The 23,404-nt window shown below is 42.4% G+C and overlaps 1 protein-coding gene across 1 annotated transcript; it reads left to right on the top strand.

Annotated features, from left to right (window-relative positions):
- Window positions 1-1,129: 1,129 nt before the first annotated feature.
- Window positions 1,130-22,585, top strand: GDPD2 (glycerophosphodiester phosphodiesterase domain containing 2). Its single transcript, XM_072430906.1, has 16 exons — window positions 1,130-1,228; window positions 5,419-5,530; window positions 7,066-7,169; window positions 8,102-8,195; window positions 9,359-9,418; window positions 9,506-9,604; window positions 10,542-10,635; window positions 11,402-11,547; window positions 12,041-12,123; window positions 12,201-12,351; window positions 14,302-14,523; window positions 16,438-16,583; window positions 18,507-18,654; window positions 19,016-19,098; window positions 20,433-20,461; window positions 21,310-22,585. Exons 2-16 carry the CDS (start codon window positions 5,438-5,440, stop codon window positions 21,354-21,356), a joined length of 1,599 nt encoding a protein of 532 aa, XP_072287007.1. The 5' UTR covers window positions 1,130-1,228; window positions 5,419-5,437; the 3' UTR covers window positions 21,357-22,585.
- Window positions 22,586-23,404: the final 819 nt, after the last annotated feature.

Raw genomic sequence — 23,404 nt, 5'->3', positions numbered from 1 at the left:
TCGATGGTAACTCCTAACATTTTAGATTATCTGGGACGTTAGCATATTTTATTCATACAAAAAGATGTTTGCTGTAACAAATCAGAAGTTTTTACATATCAGTGGTCAGGGTTAGGTTGGGTTCCGAATCCTATGTGCTTTATTTAATAATTTCTTTTATCTTTTTGCCCTTTTATCCTTTTTTTCAATTTACCCTCCTCTGCTCCCTGGTTTCCCCCATTTCCTACCCTTCTCCATTGTTCAAAATACATAGTTTTTCATGTTGTTCTATGTTTTAAATTTTTGACATTTCATCTGAACCAGCATGCTTTCTTTTTTTGCTTCTTCTTTTTCTTGTTAATACTTTTTAAAATGTTAGTAAAGATTATTGAGTATTAAAACCTCTAGTGGGACCCAGTGATGTGACCCCAAAACTATTTTTTTGTGCCCTTTAGTGGGTTCTTGCTGCCTTGAGCTCTGGTTGACCCCTCTTCTTACCATCCCTGGTGGGCAGCAGTCATATGACCCCAAATTTAGTTTTTTGGTGCCTTCTGGTGGGCTCCTGGCCCTTGCTGCCTTACCAAAAAAGCACAGTACTAGGAAATCTGATTGGTTCTCCCAATTGACCCCAAAATGACACCTTAATGAGATCTCACTTTTTAGAGAGGATGAATAGGGGTCAAGGTTTTGTCACTGCATTGACCCCCTGTATTTCACCTTAGATCCCATGCTGAGCCCCTTCCACAGATTTGTATTGGGACACTTTCTGATTCACATCACTAGAACTGCAATGTATAAACACTAGGTGAATGTTTTTATTTGTCTTTTTTTGGTGCACTTTTTACACAGATTGGAAAATCCACATTCATCCCCCTCATTGCAGACCTGACCAGTCAATTTGTAGTTCTTTCATCATCAATGGTCATTTCATTCCATGATTTATGTTGTCTGACATGACCAGTTCTGAGAGTTCGTCATTAAAACGTAAAACAAACTTTCCGCATGAACCAACATCCTCTGCGAATGACTAATCAGGTGGGTGAATGATGTTTTCTTCCTGCAGTACCAGACGCGTCCTTTAGGGGGCGCAGAGAAGCCGCAAGTTGGATGGATGGAGAAGAGGGAAGCTGCAAAAAGTAATAAAGAGTTTATTAAGTTTGGATAATGAGGACAGGTGAGGGGAGGAGGTCCAGGAGGAGGACTCATCACACTATGATTGTGCAGTGAAGGAAAGCAAAGCCTGCAGCAGGTAGGAGAGACACAACTGAATGAATGGGCTGGGGGTGCATGGGGCTTTTGTTCAGGAGAATGAATGGGACTCGTATGCAGGACTTCGGGGGGATATGGGGCTTCTATGCAGGAGGTACATGGGGCTCAGGGGGTCCTGTGCAAGGATCTGGGGAGACCAGGAACTCTTGCACAGGTCTCTTAGAATGAATGGGGTTTCTGCTCTGGACTATGGATTCATTTGCAGGACTCTAGGGGGTCATGGGGCTCCTGTACAGGGCTCTAGAGAGGGGGGGGGGCTCCGGTACAGGGGTCATGGGGCTCCGGTACAGGACTCTGGGGGTCATGGGGCTCCTGTAAAGGACTGTGGGGGGGTTATGGGGCTTCTGTATAGCACTCTAGGGGGGTCATGGGGCTCCTGTACAGGAATCGGGGGGTACTTGCCCTGGGGGCAGTTATTAGGGATCCCTGGGGTGCTTAATTCACCTCTGGAGAACATGGTTTTGATAAAATTCATCCCTTTTATTTTTCTTGGTGTCACCAAAACAGAAAGGAGAAACCCAAAATGTTGAGATATAAAATAGCATAAAAGATGTTTTGGATTATTTAGAAAATCTGGTGTGAGCTTCGTGTGAATATCATTCATGGTTTTCTCACTACCGGTATGTGTGAATTGTATGATAAATATTGGATTTGTATTGCCGGTCATACCTGTAACATGTGATTGGTTGACAGCTGATGGTCCTAATTAAATCAATCAATAATCAAAGAAGTCTGGAAACCCCAAACCTCTGCTGAGCCCTCAGTGTGCAGCATCACAACCTCCTATTAAAGAACTCCGCTTTATTATCTCATGCTGCTAATCTCATGCAGCCTCCTTGCACTCCAGTGACGGCATCATGACATTTCTTGGGTGGGATTCCAACAATGGACCCTACCTGCGACTTGTAGTCCCAGGTGACAATGCAAAATACAGGGACTGAGTGTTGTCACTCTGTAAGAGGAAGCACCTGGACAAGGGCTGTCTTGGCAGGATTCCCAGAGATTACTTTAATAAAAAAAAAATTGCAGCAAAATTTACAATTTTCATCCTCATTGCCCTCTCAGATTTCTCTTCCTCCTGTCTGCTTGTCCTTCTCTGTACAACCCCCGCAGCCCAATGGCTTAACAAACATGCCTATACCTGCCCTGCCTGAGGCAAATGTAGAAATCTCAGCCCCGGTGTTGGGACAAAAAAGGCCTCGGTTCTGTGTTTTCTTCAAACATTGTAAAAATTTAGGTAAAATGCTTTGCCGTCAGCGGAGGACACAGTAACTAGATAATAAGATAGGATTGGGGGTTTCTATTAATATGGCCTCTTCGTCTATGTAGCTATCCGTTGACCTTGCCAGTTACCAGGGCCAGCAATGCTTTCTGCCCTGCAGCCCCTCCCCATGTGATATACTGCTGTCCATTTTGCCCCATGCTGTCCATTCCGTAACATCGCGACCTAAAAATCTACATCTGGCACCCCAAAAAAATGGTGGGAAAGCTTGTGGTCACATTGAAAAAAAAATATTCCCATCGCCATTTTTAATGTGTGAATATAACACTGCTGTAGGTGCCTCCATCTACTCTAAGGTGCTGGGGGGGGGAGGGGTTTGTATGACGACCCCCCCCAAAAAAAAAAAAAAAATCCCCATCAGAATCACCAAAACTTTTTCAGTGCACTGAAGGAAAACACAGAATTTCATCACACAGCGATTCATTGTTCTGAAGAAAAAGGAAGAAAAAAAAAGTAAAAATAATTAAATTTTCCTAAAGAAAAAAAAAAAACAACAACAAGTGCATTCTCCCACTCGATGGGCTCAGCTGCGTCGGCCCTTTGGGGCTCGGAGAATTCAAAGGTTTTTGTTCGGTTCTGCTCATTTCTGGCTTGGTTTTATTTTTTGGGGTTCTATATTTAGTTTTTGGCACATTTGCCCCATTGTTTAATTTTCAGCATCGCACACAATAGTTCACGCCATGTGACACGTCTCGGCCATCTTTATTGGTCGGATGTCCTCGCCCATTGACGTGCTCCCCTGAGGATCATCTTTATGGGCAGCCATTAAAATTTGCATCGCTGCTGGGAATTATCTCGGTGTGACTACGTCGGATCTCCAACCTGCCCACAGGACTTACAAAAAAATTAAAAAACATCTCAGGTGGGTCCTAATGGAATCCCTATCACTAAAAATCTGATGGAACATTACAAAAATTTGCTAATCCTGCCGTGAGATCCTTGTTCAGGCAATTCACCGGTGACAACGTTTTGTCCCAGATGCCTGACTGTGCTTTTTGTTGTCACTGCATCACATGGTCTTCAGTTGGTCATTGCACAGTCATGGTCCATTGGTGTCGCCATCAGAAAACCATCACTTCCCCCCCATACCCATGTCTACTTTAGCTTTATTGAGTGTCACGATCATACCCCAACATTTGTAACTGGGGGGTAACTCCATCATCTTGGGCAGGGCAGATGCTAACTGTCCAAGGTCTATCTCCCTGGGAATGGGGGGGTTCCTGGGACCCGTTATGGGTGCAGGTTTCTGGTTAGCCCTGTACAGCACCTATGTGTGACTCCTCTAAATCCTGTGTAAATTTTTTTTATCCCAGCAGGGATTAAAGTCGCCCCATATACAGTCAACCACTTCAGTGGAATCTTATGCTGTGTGAACTCATCATTCTGTACCATGTGACACGAGCCGTGAATATCTGTCAGAATGATCAGAGTTTTGTCTGTTCTGTCTCATCCACCTACATACACTGCCATGGGCTATAAGGTGTGACTACAGGATGAGCCACCGAGGAAATGTTGTCTCTATCTGCAGAATGCGGCGCGTTCCCTAGGCAAATTCCATTTCAGCTTTTTTTTTTTTTAACCTTGGTAGCAGTAAATGGGGACTGCAAGTGGCCATTTCAGCACACATTACATCTGGGGTGTCAAACTCTGGCCTGGGGGCCAAACCTGGCCCCAAACGTCCTTTTTTTGTCCTAATATGAACTGCAGCTGGCCAGCTGCTGCATTGAAATATTGCCGCTACTACAATTCCCGGCATTACTTGCATCTATAGACCAGCGGGCTCTCAGCCTATGTGTGGCCCCGCATTGGAACTGTTTTATGGACAGAAATAATGCCGGGAATTTAAATAGCAATGCTATTTCAATGAAGAGTTTCAGCGGCGGGCCACTCATAAGATTTAGCTTAGTATTGGCCGTGTCTGACATTTCCAGCACTCCGCCTCGGCTTTTCCCTGCTACTCCAAGGCATGGACATGAATAGTTGGATTTTATAGAAGAATATTGTTGTTATTATTGTTAGCCTGTGCAAAAAGCTTACCATTCAAATTTAACTCAGAATAGAAAAAGAGGCATAAGATTTTTTCTTAAATAAAAGTAAAAAAAATTTTGTATGCCTCTTTCTCTATTATAAGCTTGTTCCAGATTGAATGTGAAGCAAAACCTCTCTGTTTCCGTATGAAAAGGATTTATATCATGAGAAGGAAACATTCTTCAATTTTTTCAATAAACTTTAAGTTTGACCCGCGACTTTGTCTAAGTTTTTAATTTTGGCCCTCTGTGTATTTGAGTTTGACACCCCTGGCTTTCATGGACATGTCCCAGTGTTGTCACTATTGAGAAGCCCACTCAGAGAAATGCGATTGGGTCACCATAGGAGTGCATGGGGATAAGAATCGGACAAATTGGCCATTTCAGTCATGTTTAACATGTAATTCTCCCCTCCAGTTTATCCATCATGTGGCTGCTGGAATGTTCACACTCCATGCAGATACACGTCCTCCTCCTTCTCCCACCTTAGCCCCATGTGACCTGTCCCTGAGTATAGTAAATGGGGCTCTATTGGCACCACCATTGGGTTCCCGGATTCCTTTGCTCAGTCTGTAGTGGGTCTGGCTGATGTCACACACAGGAGAGGGTCTTCCTCATCCATTGTCTTCATATTTTACCTTTCGTCCCTCCCAGTCTGGTCTGACTTGTTCTGTAATATTTTTTGCCTCGTGCTGTCAGAGATAACTTGTCATTCTGCTTTTTTTGGAGAGGTGATACAGAGCTATGTTGATTGCGTTGCCTTCCATCGACGCTTCATCCCTAGCACTCACCTTCACTTTTTGCTGTCTCATATTGTAATCGCCTTGTATTAATACTCATATTACTTTTTGGATTTTACAGCTCCATAGCCAGCTGCACCATGATGGGGGACGCATGCTGCTCACCCTGCGCTTCCTGCCTGAGGGGGCTTTACAGTTGTTCCTGGAAAAGAACAAAGCCGGTGTACTCAACGGTAAGACGGGTACCGGGTCAGGGACCCTAATAATTTTATTGTTTTATGATTGGATAATGCAAAGCCTAAAACATCTGGATTTGGTGGATTCACCCAGGTCAGCTGCTGAATAAGTTGTAACAAATTTGGGACCTCAGAGGATCAGGGTGGCACTGTAAATCAGTGGATCCCCAATTCTGAGCTCTGATTGGACAAAAAAATGACAGCAATCCCATTGGTTGTAGATTATTTGCGATCTGACAATTTTGCAGAAATGTTGCTATTTTCAATTTATAGGGGGGAAAAAAGGGTCCTGTCTGTACAGATCTGTATTCACCCCAGGCATTTATATTCACTTGGACAACACATGGTACCATAATACAATTTTGGATCTTTTATAAAATAGGGAATTTGACATTCCCTGGTGGGAATCTTCTAGGTCCACGTGTTTCAGTAATTGATTCTGCACTAGGGAATGTTTGGGGTAATGTAAGATTCCCTGCTTTTCAAATAAAGCCCTTTGTGGTGCTATATATTAGGTATCGCACCCCGGGACCATGCAAAGTCCGGCGCGACGCCCAGCAGTGCACCCAGTGAGATATACACATCAGGGGTGGGGGGGATATTGGGCATTTATTGGGGGACCATCATCGTGAAAAGATTTGGGGTTGACTTGGGCTGTTATCCGGGTCACAGGTGTGTTCATTGATCGCTGTGAACAGAATTTTGTCATTTCTTCTGATTGTGTTTTACTAACATTTTATTTTTGTTTATGTTTGTACGATTTTACTCAAATTATCCAAATGTCATTTTTTTGTGAATTGTTATAACGCTCAGTTTCAGATTTTTTTTTTTATTAGTTTTTTTAGGAAACAATCGAACAATCAATTTAATTGATAATGAACATCAATGGTCAGATTGTGGAATTTCTTGGAATGGCAGAATGATCGTTGTGCTCTGATTGGTCAGTTTGTGTAAATGGTGATTCTGTACACGCAGGTGGGGGATGGTTGGGGTTTCCTGGTATGTGCAGGATATACATTTGTACAATGGTGGTGACGCTCTTTATTATACACTGTGGAAGATGTGGTATCATTCAGTGTGGAGTATCTCCCACCATTCCTGTGGTCACCCATTGGCAGTGTGCATTTCCCAATGCTGCATACGTCTCCCCCATTGTCCCCCTATATGTGCATGGTCTGTGCAGTGTTGTACTGTGAGCGCTGTGTGATGAAGCTGATCCCAGAGGGGGCGTGTCTGTGACAGCTGATCCCAGAGGGGGCGTGTCTGTGACAGCCTGGGCTAACAGGAAGTGGTGGGGTGACACTGGGTGTCAGTCTACCAGAGATGGTTGTGAAGAGGTCAGTGTTGGAAGGTGAAGAACCCATAGGAAGGTAAAGGTTTTGAGGCAATGAGCAGCTGGGCGTGCTTGAGAATTAACTTGTATGAATGGATTGCTTTGAACAGCCATCAGTGCTACCTGTGACCTCCCAGGGATGACATCCATTACTGATGATTGACATTTAACCAAAATGCTGTTTTTTTTTGTGTTCCAGTGTCAATGCATCTGGGTTCTTGTGGTCTTCTTGGTCTTCCTTTTCACACTGATTTGGATGTACATTACTCTGATCCTGAAAAATGACATCCACAACTTCAATGAGTAAGTTCTCTCCTCTGCGCAGCTCTGAGCTCTCCCTCCCTGCACAGCGCAGCTCTTCCCTCCTCCTGCGCAGCTCTCCCCCCCTGTGCAACTCTCACATGGTCACATATTGTAATATCAGCCTTCATTTTTCTGGTCCTTTCTGCAGTAGTTGTTCAGGGAGTCAAAATATCACTATGCACCCTAAAAGTGACCGTTCACACCCAGGGTCCTCAGTAATAATAAGACACGCCCCTTCTCCTTGGTCAGACACGCCCCCTCCAACTGTTTGGCTGGATACGCTCCCTGCCAAGTCCAGCCCCCTCCCAACTCTTTAGCAGGACACGCCCTCTCTCTTGTATAATGATGTCACTGATTAGAGGTGTGTCCAATACTCAACTCTGCCAGCACAAAGCACTGCAGTGTGAGAGAAGAAAGCATTCATGTATTTCTCCACTAAAATCCTACATTGTAACATTAGCAGGTTCAGGGCCAAACCAGAAAATTGTGTCTCTACATTCTACCCCTGAGCTTTAGGTATATTTCAACTTGCAAAGTAGACCTGTTAGAGGTAATATTAGATATTCTGACACTAGGGAGCAGCAGCGAGCACATTGGGGGGTGTCTGTTATATTCCCTGAGCCACCAGACTATTCAGCTAGAATGTTAGAGCCTGGCCATACCACCTCCTGCATCTACTGATTGGCTAATTATTCTGGTTATCCAGTAGCTGGGCCAATCAGAGAGCATAGAGAGGGTGTGGCCATGTGCTGACTTTTTTTTTTTTTTTTTTTTTTTACTAAAGTCAGTTTTTGCTTATTTTATTGCCCTACATTTACCTGTTTTGTTTTTACCAAAATAAATACATTTAAATGTGAACCAAGAGGGGAAATTCACATTTTCTATATTAAATTCACTTTAATATCATCCTTTTTCTTTTTTTTTGTCTTTAGGGAAATTTTTCGCCTGCTGGGTTTATGGCAGGACTGGTCTGTAGTATTCATAATCGTGGCAGCCATCCTTCTCTCATATTGTTCTCTCCTGATGGTAAGTATAGACCATGAGATTGATGAATAAATGTCAGAAATACCAAGTAAAGTGACTGTAAGGAAGGTTTGAAAGATTAGCAGCACTTAGATGGTTGAAAAAGGAAAAAAAGATTTTATAAAAAATAAAAAGACAATTTTTGGATGCACAGAACAAACTGATGTTATTATTATTATTAATAATATTATTATTAATAATAATAATAATAATAATAATAATAAACAGGATTTATATAGCACCAACATATTATACCTTGCTGTACAATAAATAGGTCAATGATAAGTTCCATGTGTACATCTGATCAATAAAACAAATACTAAATACTTTTCATTATATTTTTTGTATATTTTATATTTTTTCCTTTCTGTTTGACTTTATATCATGCAAATATTTGTATGTGCCGCGTAATGATCTGATTACTAGGGATGATCAAGAATGCCTCTGGCATTCTCCCGAGAATTTCCTCGAACTTCCAATGGTTCCATGAAATTTCGGCGAACCGATTTCGCGAAGCCATCGGAATAGGAAATAAAAAAAACAGGAGGATTCCCGGAGCTGCATTCATCCCTGGGAATCCTGTTTGTGATCCCCAGGGCACTAGAAGTTAATTAACCTCTAGTGCCCCGGGGATTGCATACTATTCTCAATGAACGCAGCCACAGCTGCAATCATTGAGAAGATGCCCAGCAAAGGAGAACCACCTGACATTGTAATATAAGTATCTCCTACAAATGATACATACATGTTAGACACAAATGTATCATTTGTAAGAGATACTTATATTACAATGTCAGGTGGTTCTCCTTTGCTGGGCATCTTCTCAATGATTGCAGCTGTGGCTGCATTCATTGAGAAGCGTGTGCGATCCCCGGGGCACTAGAGGTTAATAACCCCTCTAGTGCCCAGGGATCGCAGAGGATTTACAGGGCTGAATGCAGCTGTGAAAATTTTTCTGTTCGGCAAAAGCTCAACCGCTCGGCCAATCAGAAGGCCATTCTCGCTTACATTTTTAGTAAGCGAGGAAAGCCAGATTCGCTGCGAGATCAAACCTAACATTCTCGCTCGCTCATCCCTAGTCATTACATGTCACACTGCTGCCCTCTGCTGGTGACAGTGGGTTCTGCACTCTAACAATCGCTCTTCTTGTTTCCATCGGCCATCAGATCCTCTCCATGCTCCTGGTTCTGTGTGCTCAGCCCCTCAGATTGCACTGGGTACATAAGGTGAGACTCCATGATTCCTTGATGTTGTGTCACTAAATGCAGGAAGTGATCATCCATCCTGATTTTTCTGCGTTCCCTCTCATTCAGGTTTTGCTGACATTCTGCGTCGTGCTAGTTTCTCTTGGAATCATTGGATTGGATATAAAGTGGAAAATTGAATGGGCAGCCGTTGTCGTCTCATTGCAGGTAAAATTGTTAGGACTGTGGATGATGAAAAGCTGGAAGTTCTCTGTGGCAAAAAGTTAGAAAAAAAATTCACCCAAATTTTCCTATTATGATGGCATTGGTGACAACCAAGCCTGGGCTTTGTGTGCTGACAACTTTTATTTTTTAACGGAAGCCCGTGACAACATAGGAGCACAATCGCAATATACAAGCACAGAGTGTTGTCACCATATAACAGGAAATGGCTGATGAACCATCTTTGAGGCAGGATCGTCAGGGATTGTTGTACTAAAACCTGCAGAATGGAAACAACATTTTGAAATTAAATTTACATTTTTTTTTCAATGAGATTTTAGCCGTTGGTTTTATATCTCCTTCTGAATATATCTCGCTCCATCTCCCCTGGCCGTAGCCCTATATCAGAGACTGTATGAATGTCTGCATTATGTGCAGTGTCTCGTTCACACACTGGGTGCTTGTTCATATCTTCCGGTTCTTCCAACCTTCCATGTGTCTCAATCCAGGCGCCCTAATCACCTACAGCCCCGAGCTGCCTCCTTACCTGTATGACCGTTTATAATAAGCCCTGATGGCGACCTCTGACCTCGCAGGATAAAGCAGCACTGTGTATGCCCTGCTGAATATTTTAAAGAGGCCCTGTCCTTAACTTTTCAAAACCTCCATCAAATCACTGACAGATCACAATATACAGCAACAGTCATATTTCAGAAACCTTTTCTTACTAAAAAGACATCTTTGATCACCAATATGTGACTTTGCCCAGGCTGAGATGATGCCATTGATCTGCTGCAGACAGGTGGATGTATTTCCTCAGTCTCCTCTCCCCCCAGTGATCAGATTGTTACATTGTAGCCACATGGTGATGATGGATAACTTTTTGGTGTAAATTGTCATTCTGATTTTCTAATGGCTGATTGTTTCCCTTCTTTCCCTGCAGGCCACCAGTCCATTTCTGCACATTGGCGCCGTGTTTGGGGTATCTGCCTTAGCCTGGGTGCTTGCCGAATATTTTTGGGAAACAAAAGAAAAAGGTAACAATGACACAAAAACTCAAAATACATAATCTGTAAATCCCAGCACACAATGTATACCAAATACAATCATGGATATGAAAGGACAGAAGGAGGGTCTCTGAGGTCCAGGAATAAGGCTGGGAGATTCATGAGGCTCATTTTGTGTGGCCCTCGGGGCCCCTTGCAGACAGCTCTGTCCTGCCCTGTGATAGTAGTGATTTCTAGCACTCTCATGCAGTGTGTTGTATATAGTTTGGGGGGATTTGGGTTTTCAATTTACTTTGAAAGGAATTTTGCATGAATGGGATGGGATGATCATTGTTAGCACAACATCACCTTCACTAAACAGAGTGAATCTTCTCTTTGCATAGTACATTTATGATTGTTCTTCTTGTTTTTAAACTTTTTTCCTTGCACATGATTGGGTGATCTTTGCAAATTGAAAGTTCACTTTGTTTCTTTTATATTCTTTGTTTGAAAATTCAGCAACAAAAAGTGAAAACAAAATGCTGTGTTTCTTTAGGAGACAACTTCAGGGTCGCCCCTCGCTGAACCCCCCCCCCCCCCCCGGCCTCAGGCTGAACCCACAGTGACTGAGGGCCTCAGGGTGGCCCCACAGTGACTGAGGCCCTCAGGGTGGCCCCACAGTGACCGACCAAACACTTGTATCCAGCTCCTAACATGATGTATAAGGAATGATTATCAGTAATAATTTTTGGCATCTGAAATCCACAGTTGATATCTCACACCTTTTATAAATAATTCTGTTGTATTTTATTTCCAGTACTGAAAAGCCTCATTCTGTTGGTGTACATTCTCCTTGTCTGTGCATTGTTTGTGAGTCCCATCTTCACCACCTCACCCTGTGTCATCAAGGCGTCGGAGCTACCCCGTAAACCGGCAATCATTGGACATCGCGGAGCGCCCATGGTAAGCGCCACCCGTGGTCTATACATTAAGCTGTGTATAGAATATTATAGGTGTGCAGGGTTGGTATCCGATATTCAGTTTATTCAAAGCTGACAAACAGCTGAATATGATGGTGGAATACATAGATAGGGGATATTTTACCTGCCAAAGATTTGTATTGATTTTTATCCAGTCCTGAGATTTACACTGTAGATGACACCTCTATTAGAAATAGAGAATACAGTGGTGTCCTCTTTCCACCCCCCACCTCTGATTGGACAGTGAAGGAGCAGCAGCAAACCTATGAGACGATCTCTGTTCTCACTGTGCTCCCTCCTCCAATCAGCATACTTCTTGTCTGAACATGCAGCAAATCTGATTGGCCCCCAGGCCTGCCCTTCCCTCTCCCAGTCTGTCAGTTGTATGTTAAGATGACAATGGAGCTGCATATTCGTTTTGAGTCCAGGGCTGTGATTGGAGGATATTTTGGGGTAATAAGGTTTTTATTCTGTAGCTGGCTCCAGAAAACACAATGATGTCATTGGAGAAGTTGGTGGAATCTGGCGGCAAGGTGTTTGAGACTGACGTGATGGTGAGGTAAGAAACAACCCCCCTCTGATTTCTATACATCAATATCTACTGCACATTTTGATCCTCTTCCCTTCATCTCTCAGCTGGGATGGGATCCCATTTCTCATGCACGATGACACCCTGCTGAGGACAACCAACATCAAAAATGTCTTTCCATTTCGTGACCATGAAAACGGCACCAGATTTACCTGGAATGAACTCAAGAAGCTGAATGCCGGTGAATGGTTCCTGGAGGTAAGTGCGGGTAGGTGGGGAGGAGATCGGAGGCAGCAGATGTTGCATTTCATCCTCTGATTATACAAAGTCAAAAAATATTCCCCACGCTCCATAAAACGCAATCGGCATGTATCAGATCATCGGTGAGCCGTGCTAATACCATGTGAAGTCATTGATCCAATCATTAACACGTTTCCAAAATGGTTCCTGAATTTTGGTCAATGTTATCTCAAGACTACCAATGGTTATGTCCTTGGCCCCCCTCCAATATAATTCGGCACCCCAAAAATTACTCAAGATACCCCACTGCTCAATGTCTAATGGACGTATTTGTAGCATTCTAATGTCTTGGTGACAACGTTTCCCAGGTGGTGACCCTTCCTCAGCACCAAGCTGTTCATTGTGGAGAAACTTCCCTATGAGGTGCCTGATTCCCCCATATGAGTCCTGCTCTCAATGCTATATTTTATAGGAGAATGCCATAAGTACACATTATTATTATTAACAGTATTTATATAGTGCCAACGTATTACGCAGCGCTGTACATTAAATAGGGGTTACAAATGACAGACAGATACAGACAGTGACACAGGAGGAGGAGAGGACCCTGCCCAGAAGAGCTTACAGTTTGGATCATAACATACCATATCATTGTTATAAACATATCATGGACTTTGCTAAAGCATGTGACACTGTACCCCACAGACAGTTAATATGCAAGTTAGGGTCAATAGGTTTAGAAAAGTCAATCTGTAAATGGATAGAGAACTGGCTTAAAGATCGCATCCAGAGAGTTGTCATTAAGGATTCATACTCTGAATGGTGTAAGGGTATTAGTGGTGTACCCCAGGGTTCAGTGTTGGGGCCTTTACTGTGTAACATCTTTATAAATGATATATAGTTTGGGATTTCTGTGTTTGCAGATGACACCAAACTATGTAATGGAAGTAAGTCCATACAGGATGTCTATAATCTACAAGCAGACCTGGATGTACTGTGTGATTGGGCAGCCAAGTGGTATATGACATTTAATATAGATAAATGTAAAGTTCTGCACTTGGGGGTAACAACATGCATGCTTCATACTGTCTAGGGGAATACATTTGGGGGAGTCAGAAATGGAGACGGATCTGGGGGTTCTGGTAGATCATAGACTTAATAACAGCATGTAATGCCAAGCTGCAATATCTAAAGCTAGTAAAGTATTTTCTTGTAATAAAAGAGGAATAGACTGCAGAGATGGAGACATAATCCTGTACAAAGCATTGGTCACACCACATCTGGAATATGCAGTCCAGTTTTGGGCACCAGTTCACAAAAAGGACATTGTGGGATTGGAGAGAGTGCAGAGAAGGCCAACTAAACTAATAAAAGGAATGGAGGAGCTCTGCTATGAGGAGAGATTAGCTGAACTGAATCTATTCTCCCTTGAGAAGAGACGTATAAGGGGGGATATGATCACCCTGTATAAATATATAAATGGTCCATATAGAGAATTCTCTTCCCAATTATTCACTGTAAGATCATTACAAAGCACAAGGGGGCGCTCTTTGCATCTGGAGGAAAAGACGTTTAAGCTCCGGATAAGGAAGGGATTCGTCACTGTAAGATCTGTGAAAATGTGGAATCGGCTCCCTAAGGAAGTAGTTTCGGCAAGTTCTATAGATTGCTTTAATCAAAAGATGGATATTTTCTAGAAGCACAGAATATAACTGGGGATCTAGGGAACATCCGATTGCCTCATGGAATCAGGAAGGAATTTTTTTCCCGTTGAAGCAAATTGTACCCGGGGTTTTTTTTGCCTTCCTCTGGACCAACTATGTCTTATAGGGTTTTATATCTGGGATATGTTTATTTCCATAGTGGGTGAACTTGATGGATTTATGTCTTTTTTTCAACCTAACCTACTATGTAACTATGAGATAAGTACCAGACTGGTAATGTGATGTTCTTTTCTCTACTGTTCAGAGAAACCCATTTGGAACAGATGGTTCGCTGACCGATGCTGACCGCCAAGAGGTTCAACAACAGAAAATTCCATCTCTAGAGGAAGTTATAAACTTTTGCAAGGAGCAGAACATTTCTATCATATTCGACTTGCGTCAGCCGCCTCCTGATCACCCGTATAATGAGAGCTTTGTGGATATCACAGTCAGCACCATACTAAACACTTCCATCAGTGAGGAGCTGGTAAGTTATGATCGTCTGCCATATTCTATGACCAGAACCTAAAGCTGAGCCCCAGGATATCTATATGTGTTCTGGGTTTGCAGAGACATCCAGTGGATTTATATTCTTCATAATATGCAAATCAAAGTGGTGCTTGGGGTTCAGCTTTATAATTATATTTAAACTAAAAAAAATTTATTTTTTTATTTTTTTCTGATCTGAAGATGTAAGTGAGAGAAAAATCTCTTTAAAATGATTCTCTTTAAGGTGTCAGTTCAACCGACCCCCTCTGTTCCTATCCAACATTTCAGGGCATTGGGTTATCATCTATTGATAAAAAATTAGATGTATGTGTGTATGTGATTATGTATGTTCCAGCCTCACTCGAAAACGCATGGAGACATTTCAACCAAATGTGCTATACATATGAGTGAGACTCGTGAGTGCACCAGCTGATCTTTGTACAACGCTGTGGTATATGTCAGAGCTATATTTGGATGTATGTGTGTATGTCATCACTAGGAAACGCATCAAGACATTTCAGCCAAATTTGCTAGACATATGACTCAGACTCATGTGAGTGCACCGGCTGATCTTTGTACAGCGCTGTGCTATATGTCAGAGCTATATTTGGTGATCACTAGGAAATGCATAGAGACATTTAAACCAAACTTGCTAGACATAAGACACCGTTTATCTTTGTACAGCGCGTTTATCCTCTGTACACAGACTGATGAGACTCAGTGTTCACTGTACTGCACTGCGGTATATGTCAGAGCTAAATAAATGTATAATATTAGTGTGTGACTGTGGGGGGACATTAGAGCTAGCTCAGTGTTTCATCGTACAGCACTATGGAATATGTCAGAGCTATATAATTCTATATATATAAAATTGTATGTGTGTATGTTCCACCAGCACTCCAAAATGCATTGAGACATTTCAACCAAACTTGCTATACATATGACTGAGGCTTATGTGAGTGCACCAGTCATCTTTGTACAGCGCTGTGCTATATGTCCGTGCTATTATTGTTTGTATGTATGTATGTCATCACTAGGAAACGCTTTGAGACTTTTAAACCAAACTTGCTAGACATATGACTTAGACTCTTGTTAGTGCACAGCTGATCTTTGTACAGCATTGTGGTATATGTCAGAGCTATATTTGCATGTATATAGGTATGTGTGTATGTATGTGTGTATGTATTGCTCAGTGACAGTGTGCCTTTTGCTTTTATTTTCACTTACTTTTTTTTGGACTCTCTTACAAATTTTTGGCCTGTAATAACGCCTTCGAGAAAACTTAAGGCAATTGGCCGAGTGCAATCAAAGGCAAAAAAATGAAACAACACTGTACTATAGCTTTATATATATTTACTATAGCTTTATTTGATTCCTTTTCCTGTTTAATATAGGATTGCAATAAATAAATACCCGGGCAACGCCGGATTATCAGCTAGTAATAAATAATACAAATACCAATACAGGTATAAAAAAAAGTACTATCGCCTTCCTAGTTTATGTTGCTTTCTACTGCTTAGATTGTAAGCTTTTGGGGTCAGGGTCCTCTCCTCCTCCTCCTGTGTCACTGTCTGTATTTGTCTGTGATTTGTAACCCCTATTTAATGTACAGCGCTGCGTCATATGTTGGTGCTATATAAATCCTGTATTATAATAATAATAATAATGTTAATACTCTGCTTACCTAAATCCATGACCTAATTAGGAAATATACAGAAAAGCATTCATAACCTCAAACTCCCTTTAATCATTGACCTTAGCTCTACATATTCTCACTCCAAACCCCCAAAAAATTACAATTCCAAAGATGCTTTCCCTGGGCCCTCCACATTCACACAATGTAACCCGTCAATAGCAAAGATTCACATAAATGAATGTTTCACAATGTCTTTGCACCTGTTGTATCTGGTAGATTCTCTGGCTTCCTGATGACAACCGGGAAGAGGTGATGCAAAGAGCTCCGGGCTTTAAGCAGATCTATGGAAGGAAGAGACTGGAAAACGACACCCTGGATGCCGTGAATCTGCAGTATACGAATCTGAGTGTGGCCGAGATCCGGTAAGGCTGGGTCAACACGGACATTTTTAAAAACACATGTAAAGGTTCCTTTTGTGTTTTATATGGGTTTTATGCACTTTTATTAGCGCTTTAAAGCTTGCCTTTACAACGCTGGAAAACACCTATGCCGTGTTTTCCCCAGCATTTTTAACGGGTTAAAGTGCTTAAAAATGTGGGAAAACGTCCCATTGAAATCAGTGAAAGCATTTACCTGCATTTTTGGGCATTTTCCAGCTTTAACCCCACAGTTTCATTTTTTAAACGTGGCAAGCAAACGTTTAAAATGAAGCTCAAAAACCTGCCAGAAGGAAACGTCCCCATTAACCCATTGGAATGCATGGTGGATTTCAGACATGGCCTTTAAAAGTTTCAGGTTAAATGCTGGGGAAAATGTCTGTTTAGACCAGCGATGTCAAACTCAGGCCCGCGGGCCAAATCTGGCCTTCAACATGCTTTTTTTTTTTTTTTGACCCCCAAAGGAATCCTTGCTCGCCGCTGCATTAAACTAGCTGCGCCGCTTTCCGGCATCATTCGCGTCTATAGACCAGAGGGCTCTCTGCCTATGTGTGGCCCCGCATTGGACTGTTTTATAGATGCAAGTAATGTCTGGAATTTTAGTAATGGGTGCTATATCAGTGAAGAGAGAGTTCCAGCGGTGTGCCAATCATGGGATTTAGCCCGCCTCAATTTTTTCAATAAATTTCAAGGTTTGCCTGCGACTTTTTGTAATTTTTTAATTTTGGCCCTCTGTGTATTTGAGTTTGACACCCCTGGTGTAGACTAAGCCTAAAGCTGCGTACCCACATCAAATTTTTCTCGCCCGATAATCGGCATCTGCCAGATATCGGGCGAGAATCTGGCGTGTGTGCAGCCCAGGTCGTTCATCATCCGTGGATCCGTCCTGAGGATCCACGGACGATGAACGATGAGCGATCCTAATGCAAGGGAAGGGGGGAGCGCACAGCAGGGTGCCGCTCCGTCGATCTCCCCCTCCCCTCTCCATAGAGCAGAACATGTATGTACAGCACCGTTCATGCATTGTGCGGGTCTTATCGCTGGAAGGGATCGTGAAAGATCCTTTCCAACGACAAGAATTGCACGTGTGTATGCAGCTTAAGACAACCACAGTTGTGTCTTTGTCTTTGTTTATAATTGTATCAATTTGTTATATAGAAATATTATGCTTGATATTATATATTATGCATAATATTATATAATATTATGTTACAATGTAACAATTGTTAACTCTACTACTGGACACCTGAGGTTCATACAATGAGTCTTTCTCCATAATCCACCATTGTCCCCGAATTCCTGCTCAGTCCAGCGCCGGTAGTCCAATTGGGCAGAAATCCCTATATGCCCAGCCTGTGATACCCCTTTTATTATAGTGCCCCCTCCTCATATTGCTTCCTTCATTAAAGTACCTTCTAAATACCCCACATATTGCTCCTTTCATTTTAATGCCCCCTGTGGTGTTCACTTAACATAGCTCCCCAAGTTGGTGCATCCTTCATTATGGTGCTTCCTATAGTAACCTTTATATATGCTCCGCCTATAGATCCCACATTGTACTTCCCTCATTCTAATGGCCCTTTTTGTGCCCAATTTTGCCCCAAGAATATTGCATGTGGGTACGCATACTGGGTGAATATATTCACTCGGTCCAGATTACAAATTTCTCTCCATCACATGACTGTTAGGTGAAGAGGGATAGCAGTGCTTCAATCTGGAGTGGGGCAACTTAATATAACCCTCCAGCTCACTCCTCCACATGCTTTCTCTGCCCTGGGGGAGGCAATTTGACCCCCTTAGAAACCCCTTTTTAGGAAGCCCTATGTTAAGTTGTAATCTTTCTGGTTTTGTTCGTTTTGACATTTTTAAGATCTGCAGACTTATTTCATCCATGCTGTTGTCACCCAGGTCATACCGCCAAGATAACGTTTCCATGAATCTGTATGTGGTTAACAAACCCTGGCTGTTCTCACATTTGTGGTGCGCAGGAGTCACCTCTGTCACCTCCAATGCTTTCCATCTGCTGAAAGACCTGAACAAACCCATCTGGCATTTGGTGAGAAATCATGCGGCAAAAAAAATACCCACCAGCCCCCATTCCTCTGCAATGCAAGTCAGTGTGACCAGGGTTGTGACGAGGGGTGCGGGGGTAATGAATAGTGTGGTTGTTGCATGGAGCACTGGGGATGGGGGTTCAGGAAGCTGCAGAAAGGGTATTTCATGGTATTTTCCATATTGTGGGGGTACAAGACCATAACATGAGGGTACAGGGCTTTAATGTGGGTTTACAAGGAGGTGGTGTGGGGTACAGGACTATAATGCAGGGGGTACAGAACTATTGGGAAATAGAAGAAGAGGACAAGCAGCCCACTTGTGTTTTTCATATCCAATGATGTTTGTACTTTTTGCTCTTGCAGGATCCTGACAATTATTTGACCATTTGGATTGTAGCCGATGTTGTGGCACTTTTACACATCGTATGGGCATTTGTGCTTCAGAGGTAAGTGGCAGAAGTTTGGCTATGGATTGTGTAATTTACCCCCCCCCAAAAAAAAAAAAAAAAACACTCAATGGAACAGTGCTAATACAAAATGTACAACATTACAAGTAAGGTCACAAAAAGATTTACCTTTGTTGGTAGGCTGGAAAGAACAAATGTTATATAATGTAGAGTTATGCTACACGGCGTGTGGTATGTAGACCCCTGATCCCCCAATGATGGAGTTCAGGTGTCACCACTGACTGGTCCTGGTAATCCCCCAGTATACAAAGACATGGCAGACAATTGTTCTCCTCCAGCCTTGTAGTCACAGTTTGGTAAAGACCCTTTTCTATTCCCCCATGACTGTGACTGGGGTCACCAGTTTGATGAGGAGGAACTGGAGTGTCCTGCACAGAGCCCTGACCTCATCCCTACTGAACACCTTTGGGATGAATTGGAATGGTGAGCCGGGTCTTCTCAGCCAACATCAGTACCTGTCCTCACCAATAGGGGGCAAATCCCCACCATTAGTACCTGACCTCACCAATGGGGGCAAATCCCCATCATCAGTACCTGACCTCACCAATAGGGGGAAAATCCCCACCACCAATACCAGACTTTACCAATAGGGGGCAAATTCCCACCATCAGTACCTGATCTCACCAATAGGGGGCAAATCCCCGCCATCAGTACCTGACCTCACCAATGGGGGCAAATTCCCCACCATCGGTACCTGACCTCACCAATGGGGGCAAATCCCCACCATCGGTACCTGACCTCACTAATGGGGGCAAATCTCCACCATCAATTCCTGACCTCACCAATGGGGCAAATCCCCACCATCAATTCCTGACCTCACCAATGGGGGCAAATTCCCGCCATCAGTACCTGACCTCACCAATAGGGGGAAAATCCCCACCACCAATACCAGACTTTACCAATAGGGGGCAAATTCCCGCCATCAGTACCTGATCTCACCAATAGGGGGCAAATCCCCACCATCAGTACCTGACCTCACTAATGGGGGCAAATCCCCACCATCGGTACCTGAACTCACCAATGGGGGCAAATCCCCACCATCGGTACCTGACCTCACTAAGGGGCAAATCCCCACCATCAGTACCTGACCTCACCAATAGGGGGCAAATCCCCACCATCGCCACCTGACCTTAGGAATGACTTGGAATGGGATGTCCAACAGGGTCACAAACATTTGGTCATGTAGTTTATCATTTGGTTTATATTTCATATGGTTAATATAGTTATATCACATATATAATATAGTTATAGTTTTCTATGTGCTGTGAAGATTTTGCTGTTGTATGAATGTCTGATTTTTCTATCTGTTGCAGGAAGTGTTTACAGAGACGAGAAGAAGAAGGTATTGAGTTTTCTACATTCCAGTATATGAATATATTCCTATATTTTCCTATATATTTAATTTAATGGTGAACACTTCTAGATACAATATATCTCCAATATTCTGTCTGTTAGAGTGGAAGTTTGATACATTTTTGTCTTCATTATTTAAGCAGCTTCACCTAATGCAAAAACATCTCATTATGTTATAATAAAAAGCAGAAACATATTGCAGCAAGTCATTAATAGAAGTGTAGACGACATGACTGAAACCTTTAAATACAAGAAGGATGTGAATGAGGTCAGACTGGGGGACCTGGGGCCCACCAGATGAAGTGAAAAGGGCCCACTAGAGGGTATAACTTTCCTGGCTTAATGGATTTTTTTCTGTAGTTAGCAACAGGACCTCACATTAGGAAAACTTCCTGGGTCCCCTCCATCTTGTCTCCAAAAAGTTCAATTATTGATCAGGCTGGTACAGAGGTATCCCTTGCCCCCCCCCCCCCCCCCCCCCCCCCCTGATGGTGGCCCTGGGCAGCAAGGGTCAGAGGCCCACCAAAGTGCACCAACTAATTTTTGGGGCATGTGACTGGGTGAAATTTTTTTTTAGTTCTCTGTCCCAGACCCAGTGTGAATAAGGATCAGGAGGCAAATGTATTACTAACTTTAGAAAGTATTATTTTGCTGAAAGAGTAATTAATGTTGAAGCAAATTTCCAGCAACAGTTGGTGGTCAGCCAACAGAAAGTGAATGTAACATACTTGGGATAACTTGAATTATATTGAAAGATTAATAAACAAATGTTACATTGGGAGATATTTTTGATGTACTCTTTTCATTCTCTGTATGACCAATTTGTTTGTTTTTCAGAATCGGAAGCTGTGCTGCTGATGAAGATTGAGAATCTTGCCTCTTGATTTGACTTGAAGATGTTTCAGTGGATCTGCACCATAACCGTCCCTTTTTGCATTATTTGGAAGGGAAAGCACTGACAATGGAGCAGACGCATCAAAGAGACTTCTTGGCCGCTTCCAACCGGCATCCCAGGACCTCCAGAACGGTGTGAAGGGAATGGAAGCGGCCGCGGGGTGTATGGATCCTGTGAGGATATTCTGGGTGCTGTGTGTATTTATTGTATTATGTATGTTGGCCAAACTAATATTAATTTATTGGTCAAACTATTAAAGCCCAATTTCAGCCAAAACTATTTTAAGTTTTTGGTAGTGTGTGGGAGAAAGAACCTTTTTCTCACAAAACAGACTGGAAGGGGAGATCTCGGGCTGGGGAAAGGAACCTGACGCGGTTCTTATTTTTCTACGCTCTATGCAAAGCTACAAAATATTCCATCTGGATTTGGGCTTTAGGTTTAAATGTTTTTGTAATTTGGAAGAGGGTAAAATGTAATATAGAATATCTTTATAGAGATTTATATTTTTGGCTTTTTTGCACTGTTAAAAGAAATGTTGGTTTACAAATGAAGATCTTTGCACCTTGTGTCAAAACTTACCAGTGACTTCTGTCTACATGTGACATCTTCTGGTGTCAATATTCATCCCCCCAATTTTATATGACATGTGTAAATATAAACTTTGCAAAAGAACAAAGACAACTCATACATCTACGTGAGTGTCACCGGTGATGTTCCATACAGCCAAGTCCTAAATAAAGAGGGAGCACTGAGTATTAGAGGAGTATTAGGGGTCCTGAAATTATCAAATGATATGGTCCGTTTTGTATACATTTTCAGCCATTGCGCTATGAATGTGAGGATTTGTATCACCCAGAAACTCATTGGAATGTTTGCTCAGAAAAGGGAACATTTTTACCAATGTTTCTTCCAATCTGTTGATTTTAATTTTCCTTCTTTGGAATTGTAGATACAAATAGAACATTTGAACTCCATCAATGACCCCTTCATCTTCCCGCTAAGGAAGTCAAAAAAAGCCAATCCCAGCTGCAGTATTTGTATTTAGGATATTTGCTCCTGTTCGACGACCTTGGTCCTCTTTATAATAATGACATTATAAAAATGCAGGCTCAGAAATGACACAATCATGAAAGGTTACATAACTATGGACTGTACAACGCTGTGTAATATGTCACCACTGTAGAAATGTATTAATAAATCTAATAAAATCTAATAAAATTTTCAAGCTGTCATTGCATTACCCTCATGTGGCCACTAAGTGACGCTCGTGTAACAGCTGCCATTACCTATTGTAGCCACAAGATGCCGCAAGAGTCACATACAGTATATTTATAGCATTACCCTGTTGTGGCCACTAGATGTCGCCTCTGTTATAGGTGTCATAGCATTACCTATAGTGGCCACTAGATGCCGCAAGGGTCACATATATTATAGCATTATCCTAGTGTGGCCACTAGATGCCGCCAGTGTTGTAGCGGTCATTGCATTACCTTTATAAACTAACTATTCACTGTAAGATCATTACAAAGCACAAGGGGGCGCTCTGGAGAAAAAGAATCTTAGGCTCCAGATAAGGAAGGGATTCTTCACTGTTAGACAGGGGTGTCACACTCAAATACACAGAGGGCCAACGTTAAAAACTTAGAAATGTATGGAAAACTTTGTTTTTTTTTTCCATTAGATATAAAACCTTTTCATATGGAAGCAAAAAGGTTTTGCTTCACTTTCAATCTGGAACAATACTATAACAGAGAAATTTTATTTAGGAAAAATTCTTATGCCTCTTAGTACTATTTGTAGCCTTCTGAGTTAAATTTCAATGGTAACCTTTTTGCACAGGCTAACAATAATAATAGCAGTATTCTATAAAAATCCAAACATTTAAGTCCATGCCTTGGAGTAGCAAGGAAAAGTACAGCTGAGGGGAGTGCTGGAAATGCTTAAAGTTCTCTCCATTATTTGCATCTATAAAACAGTCCAATGCGGGGCCACACATAGGCTGGGAGCCCGCTGGTCTAAAGACACAAGTATTGCGGG

Source organism: Pyxicephalus adspersus, chromosome Z (assembly GCF_032062135.1).
Source record: "Pyxicephalus adspersus chromosome Z, UCB_Pads_2.0, whole genome shotgun sequence".
NCBI classification, from domain to species: Eukaryota; Metazoa; Chordata; class Amphibia; order Anura; family Pyxicephalidae; genus Pyxicephalus; species Pyxicephalus adspersus.
This window is presented reverse-complemented; position numbering and strand designations above follow the sequence as displayed.